The sequence below is a fragment of the Salvelinus alpinus genome, chromosome 10 (genome assembly GCF_045679555.1).
Source record: "Salvelinus alpinus chromosome 10, SLU_Salpinus.1, whole genome shotgun sequence".
Lineage (NCBI taxonomy): Eukaryota > Metazoa > Chordata > Actinopteri > Salmoniformes > Salmonidae > Salvelinus > Salvelinus alpinus.
In genome coordinates this window covers 74,233,690-74,240,292 of record NC_092095.1, presented here as the reverse complement: position 1 = coordinate 74,240,292, position 6,603 = coordinate 74,233,690, and the positions used below count along the sequence as shown (strand labels likewise).

Sequence of the window (6,603 nt, the reverse complement as noted above, 5' to 3'; positions counted from 1 at the left end):
GTGGTTACCAGCTGGTAGGATGAATGGCTGAGTGGTTACCAGCTGGTAGGATAAATGGCTGAGTGGTTACCAGCTGGTAGGATAAATGGCTGAGTGGTTACCAGCTGGTAGGATGAATGGCTGAGTGGTTACCAGCTGGTAGGATGAATGGCTGAGTGGTTACCAGCTGGTAGGATGAATGGCTGAGTGGTTACCAGCTGGTAGGATGAATGGCTGAGTGGTTACCAGCTGGTAGGATGAATGGCTGAGTGGTTACCAGCTGGTAGGATGAATGGCTGAGTGGTTACCAGCTGGTAGGATGAATGGCTGAGTGGTTACCAGCTGGTAGGATGAATGGCTGAGGGTTACATTCCAAATGGCACCCTATGGCCCATTGGGCTATGGTCAAAGATAGTGCACTATATAGGGATTAGGGTGCCATTTGGAATGTATCTGGGGGACTAGAGGAGGTTGCAGGGCGGGTGGATGGAGGGGAGGGCTGGGGCTGGGGGTCAGAGCTATGGTGGCCGTGGGTAATTCACATGCAGTGCAGTGAGTCACTGTATTACCTAAATCCCAGCGGTGCAGGAGGGGATTGATGAAATGACCAGGAAGGCCTAATTAAAGCTGCTCAGCTCAAACACATTGATGTATTACAGCTATTATGCTACAGTCCGATAGGTCTGCCTAGCCATGGCTGCCACAGCCACTGAAGCATGCCAAACAAACTGAATAAATAATGACAGGGGAGGAGAGAGAGAAAGAGAGAGAGGGGGGGGGGGACTGGAGGACAGAAAAGAGAGAGGTTGTTGTGCGGTGGCCCGGGCAGAGGAGGAGGGAGAGAGAGAAGAGAAAGAGCGAGATAAAGAGAGAGAGAGGCTGTGGTGGCCCGGGCAGAGGAGGAGGGAGAGAGAGAAGAGAAAGAGCGAGATAAAGAGAGAGAGAGAGGCTAAAGGAGACAGAGAAAAGAGAGGCTGCGGTGCGGTATGTTGCGGTGGCCGAGAGATCGCAGGCTGGGATCCTGACAGTGACACGCTGCCGCCCAGCCTCCCTGCTGCCCTGTCGCCCAGCCTCCCCGCCCCTTCCTACCGCCCCGCCTTCCTACCGCCCCGCCTCCCTGTCGCCCAGCCTCCCTGCCGCCCGTCGCCCAGCCTCCCCGCCGCCCCGCCTCCCTGCCGCCCAGCCCCCCTGCCGCCCAGCCTCCCTGCCGCCCCGCCTCCCTGTCGCCCCGCCTCCCTGCCGCCCGTCGCCCAGCCTCCCCGCCGCCCCGCCTCCCTGCCGCCCAGCCTCCCTGTCGCCCCACCTCCCTGCCGCCCAGCCTCCCTGCCGCCTAGCCTCCCCGCCGCCCCGCATCCCCGCCGCCCAGCCTCCCCGCCGCCCAGCCTCCCCGCCGCCCAGCCTCCCTGCCGCCCAGCCTCCCTGCCGCCCCACCGCCCCGCCTCCCCACCTCACTGCCGACTACACCAACGCCAGGGTATATATACAGTTGAAGTCGGAAGTTTACATACACTTAGGTTGGAGTCATTAACTTGTTTCTCAACCACTCCACAAATGTCTTATTAACAAACTATAGTATTGGCAAGTCGGTTAGGACATATACTTTGTGCATGACACAAGTCATAAAAAAAAAATTGTTTACAGATTATTTCACTGTATCACAATTCCAGTGGGTCAGAAGTTTACATACACTAAGTTGACTGTGCCATTAAACAGCGTGGAAAATTTCAAAAAATGATGTCATGGGTTTAGAAGCTTCTGATAGGCTAATTGACATCATGTGAGTCAATTGGAGGTGTACCTGTGGATGTATTTCAAGGCCTACCTTCAAACTCAGTACCTCTTTGCTTGACATCATGGGAAGATGAGCCACACGTGGAGCCACACGTGGTCCCGTGTGGCTCAGTTGATAGAGCATGGCGCTTGCAACGCCAGGGTTGTGGGTTCATTCCCCACGGGGGGACCAGGATGAATATGTATGAACTTTCCAATTTGTAAGTCGCTCTGGATAAGAGCGTCTGCTAAATTACTTAAATGTTAAATGTAAAGATCAAAAGAAATCAGCCAAGACCTCAGAATATTTTTTTTTGACCTCCACAAGTCTGGTTCATCCTTGGGAGCCTGAAGGTACCACGTTCATCTGTAGTAACCAAAGAAAATGTGAACATCAAAATATATTTTATATTTGAGATTCTTCAAAGTAGCCACCCTTTGCCTTGATGACAGATTTGCACACTCATGGCATTCTCTCAACCAGCTTCATACCACCCTGCATACCACTGCTGGCTTGCTTCTGAAGCTAAGCAGGGTTGGTCCTGGTCAGTCCCTGGATGGGAGACCAGATGCTGCTGGAAGTGGTGTTGGAGGGCCAGTAGGAGGCACTCTTTCCTCTGGTCTAAACAAAGATCCCAATGCCCCAGGGCAGTGATTGGGGCCACTGCTCTGTGTAGGGTGCTGTCTTTCGGATGGGATGTTAAACGGGTGTCCTGACTCTCTGAGGTCATTAAAGATCCCATGGCACTTATTGTAAGAGTAGGGGTGTTAACCCCGGTGTCCTGGCTAAATTCCCAATCTGGCCCTCAACCATCATGGTCACCTAATAATCCCCAGTTTACAATTGGCTCATTCATCCCCCTCCTCTCCCCTGTAACTATTCCCCAGGTCGTTGCTGCAAATGAGAACGTGTTCTCAGTCAACTTACCTGGTAAAATAACGGTAAAATAAAAAAATAAAATAAATGAGGTAGTCACCTGGAATGCATTTCAATTAACAGATGTGCATTATTAAAAGTTAATTTGTGGAAGTTCTTTCCTTCTTAATGAGTTTGAGCCAATCAGTTGTGTTGTGACAAGGTAGGGGGGATACAGAAGAGCCCTATTTGGTAAAAGACCAAGACTATATTATTGTAAAAACACCTCAAATAAGCAAAGAGGTACAAAGGTCCATTACTTTAAGACATGAAGGTCAGTCAATACGGAACATTTTAAGAACTTTGAAAGTTTCTTCAAGTGCTGTCGCAAAAACCATCAATCGCTCTGATGAAACTGGCTCTCATGAGGTCCGCCACAGGAATGGAAGACCCAGAGGTACCTCTGCTGCAGAGGATAAGTTCATTAGAATAACACCTGCACCTCAGATTGCAGCCCAAATGAATGCTTCACAGAGTTCAAGTAACAGACACATCTCAACATCAACTGATTCCATATGTGTTATTTCATAGTTGTGATTTCTTCACATTTATTCTACAATGTAGAAAATAATAATAATACAGACAAACCCTTGAATGAGTCTAAGACTTCTGACCGGTAGTGTATATACAGTGCCTTCGGAAATTACTATTTCCACATGGTTATGTTACAACCTTGTTCTAAAATAAATCCTCATCAATCTGCACACAATACCCCACAATGACAAAGTGAAAACAGGTTTATTGTCATTTTTGCAAATGTATATATATTTTTTATTTTATATTTTATTTCACCAGGTAGGCTAGTTGAGAACAAGTTCTCATTTGCAACTGCGACCTGGCCAAGATAAAGCAAAGCAGTTCGACACAAACAACAACACAGAGTTACACATGGAATAAACAGTCAATAATACAGTAGAAAAATAAGTCTATATACAATGTGAGCAAATGAGGTGAGATAAGGGAGGTAAAGGCAAAAAAGGCCATGGTGGCGAAGTAAATACAATGTAGCAAGTAAAACACTGGAATGGTTGATTTGCAGTAGAAGAATGTGCAAAGTAGAAATATAAATAATGGGGTGCAAAGGAGCAAAATAAATAAATGCAGTAGGGGAAGAGGTAGTTGTTTGGGCTAAATTATAGATGGGCTATGTACAGGTGCAGTAATCTGTGAGCTGCTCTGACAGCTGGTGCTTAAAGCTGGTGAGGGAGATAAGTGTTTCCAGCTTCAGAGTTTTTTGCAGTTTTTGCAGTATATATATATATATATATATATAGATATATATATATATATATATATATATATATATATATATATATATATATATATACAGTGGGGAGAACAAGTATTTGATACACTGCCGATTTTGCAGGTTTTCCTACTTACAAAGCATGTAGAGGTCTGTAATTTTTATCATAGGTACACTTCAACTATGAGAGACGGAATCTAAAACAAAAATCCAGAAAATCACATTGTATGATTTTAAAATAATTAATTTGCATTTTATTGCATGACATAAGTATTTGATCACCTACCAACCAGTAAGAATTCCGGCTCTCACAGACCTGTTAGTTTTTCTTTAAGAAGCCCTCCTGTTCTCCACTCATTACCTGTATTAACTGCACCTGTTTGAACTTGTTACCTGTATAAAAGACACCTGTACACACACTCAATCAAACAGACTCCAATCTCTCCACAATGGCCAAGACCAGAGAGCTGTGTAAGGACATCAGGGATAAAATTGTAGACCTGCACAAGGCTGGGATGGGCTACAGGACAATAGGCAAGCAGCTTGGTGAGAAGGCAACAACTGTTGGCGCAATTATTAGAAAATGGAAGAAGTTGAAGATGACGGTCAACCACCCTCGGTCTGGGGCTCCATGCAAGATCTCACCTCGTGGGGCATCAATGATCATGAGAAAGGTGAGGGATCAGCCCATAACTACACGGCAGGACCTGGTCAATGACCTGAAGAGAGCTGGGACCACAGTCTCAAAGAAAACCATTAGTAACACACTACACCGTCATGGATTGAAATCCTGCAGCGCATGCAAGGTCCCCTTGCTCAAGCCAGCGCATTTCCAGGCCCGTCTGAAGTTTGCCAATGACCATCTGGATGATCCAGAGGAGGAATGGGAGAAGGTCATGTGGTCTGATGAGACAAAAATAGAGCTTTTTGGTCTAAACTCCACTCGCCGTGTTTTGCGGAAGAAGAAGGTTGAGTACAACCCCAAGAACACCCTCCCAACCGTGAAGCATGGAGGTGGAAACATCATTCTTTGGGGATGCTTTTCTGCAAAGGGGACAGGACGACTGCACCATATTGAGGGGAGGATGGATGGGGCCATGTATCGCGAGATCTTGGCCAAAAACCTCCTTCCCTCAGTAAGAGCATTGAAGATGGGTCGTGGCTGGATCTTCCAGCATGACAACGACCCGAAACACACAGCCAGGGCAACTAAGGAGTGGCTCCGTAAGAAGCATCTCAAGGTCCTGGAGTGGCCTAGCCAGTCTCCAGACCTGAACCCAATAGAAAATCTTTGGAGGGAGCTGAAAGTCCGTATTGCCCAGCGACAGCCCCGAAACCTGAAGGATCTGGAGAAGGTCTGTATGGAGGAGTGGGCCAAAATCCCTGCTGCAGTGTGTGCAAACCTGGTCAATAACTACAGGACACGTATGATCTTTGTAATTGCAAACAAAGGTTTCTGTACCAAATATTAAGTTCTGCTTTTCTGATGTATCAAATACTTATGTCATGCAATAAAATGCAAATTAATTACTTAAAAATCATACAATGTGATTTTCTGGATTTTTGTTTTAGATTCCGTCTCTCACAGTTGAAGTGTACCTATGATAAAATTACAGACCTCTACATGCTTTGTAAGTTGGAAAACCTGCAAAATCGGCAGTGTATCAAATACTTGTTCTCCCCACTGTATGTATATATATATATATATATATATATTATTTACTTAAGTATTCAGAACCTCTGCAATGAGACTCCCTGACTAAGGCCCTTCTCCCCCGATTGCTGTAGAGATGGTTGTCCTTCTGGAAGTTTCTCCCATTTCCACAGAGGAACTCTAGAGCTCTGTCAGAGTGACCATCAGGTTCTTGGTCACCTCCCTGACCAAGGCCATTCTCCCCTGATTGCTGTAGAGATGGTTGTCCTTCTGTAAGTTTCTCCCATCTCCACAGAGGAACTCTAGAGCTCTGTCAGAGTGACCATCAGGTTCTTGGTCACCTCCCTGACCAAGGCCCTTCTCCCCTGATTGCTGTAGAGATGGTTGTCCTTCTGTAAGCTTCTCCCATCTCCACAGAGGAACTGTAGAGCTCTGTCAGAGTGACCATCAGGTTCTTGGTCACCTCCCTGACCAAGGCCCTTCTCCCCTGAAGGGCCTCTCTCTGGGAAGAGTCTTGGTGGTTCCAAACTTATTCCATTTTAAGAGTGATGGAGGCCACTTTCTTCTTGGGGACGTTCAATGCTGCAGAAATGTTTTGGTCACCTTCTCCCAGATCTGTGCCTCGACACAATCCTGTCTCGGCAGTCTACGATCTATTCCTTTGACCTCATGACTTGGTTTTTGCTCTGACATGAACTGTCAACTGTGGGACCTTATATAGACAGGTGAGAAGCTGTCCAAATCATGTCCAATTAATTGAATCTACCCCAGGTGGAGTCCAATCAACTTGTAGAAACATCTCAAGTATGATCATTGGAAACAGGATGAGCCTGAGCTACATTTCGAGTCTCATAGCAAAGGGTTTGAATACTTATGTAAATAAGGTATTTCTGTTTTTTTAATAATACATTTGCAAACATTTCTAAAAAAAAATTTTTTGCTTGTGTGTAGATTGATGAGGATTTATTATTTATTTAATCGGTTTTAGAATAAGGCTGTAAGGTAACAACATGTGGAAAAAGTCAAGGAGACTGAATA

General features: G+C 46.0%; 1 protein-coding gene across 1 annotated transcript; it reads left to right on the top strand.

Moving 5' to 3' along the window:
* The first annotated feature begins 499 nt into the window (after positions 1–499).
* Positions 500–3,202, top strand: LOC139532992 (uncharacterized). Its single transcript, XM_071331138.1, has 3 exons — positions 500–512; positions 1,026–1,453; positions 3,197–3,202. Exons 1-3 carry the CDS (start codon positions 500–502, stop codon positions 3,200–3,202), a joined length of 447 nt encoding a protein of 148 aa, XP_071187239.1.
* Positions 3,203–6,603: the final 3,401 nt, after the last annotated feature.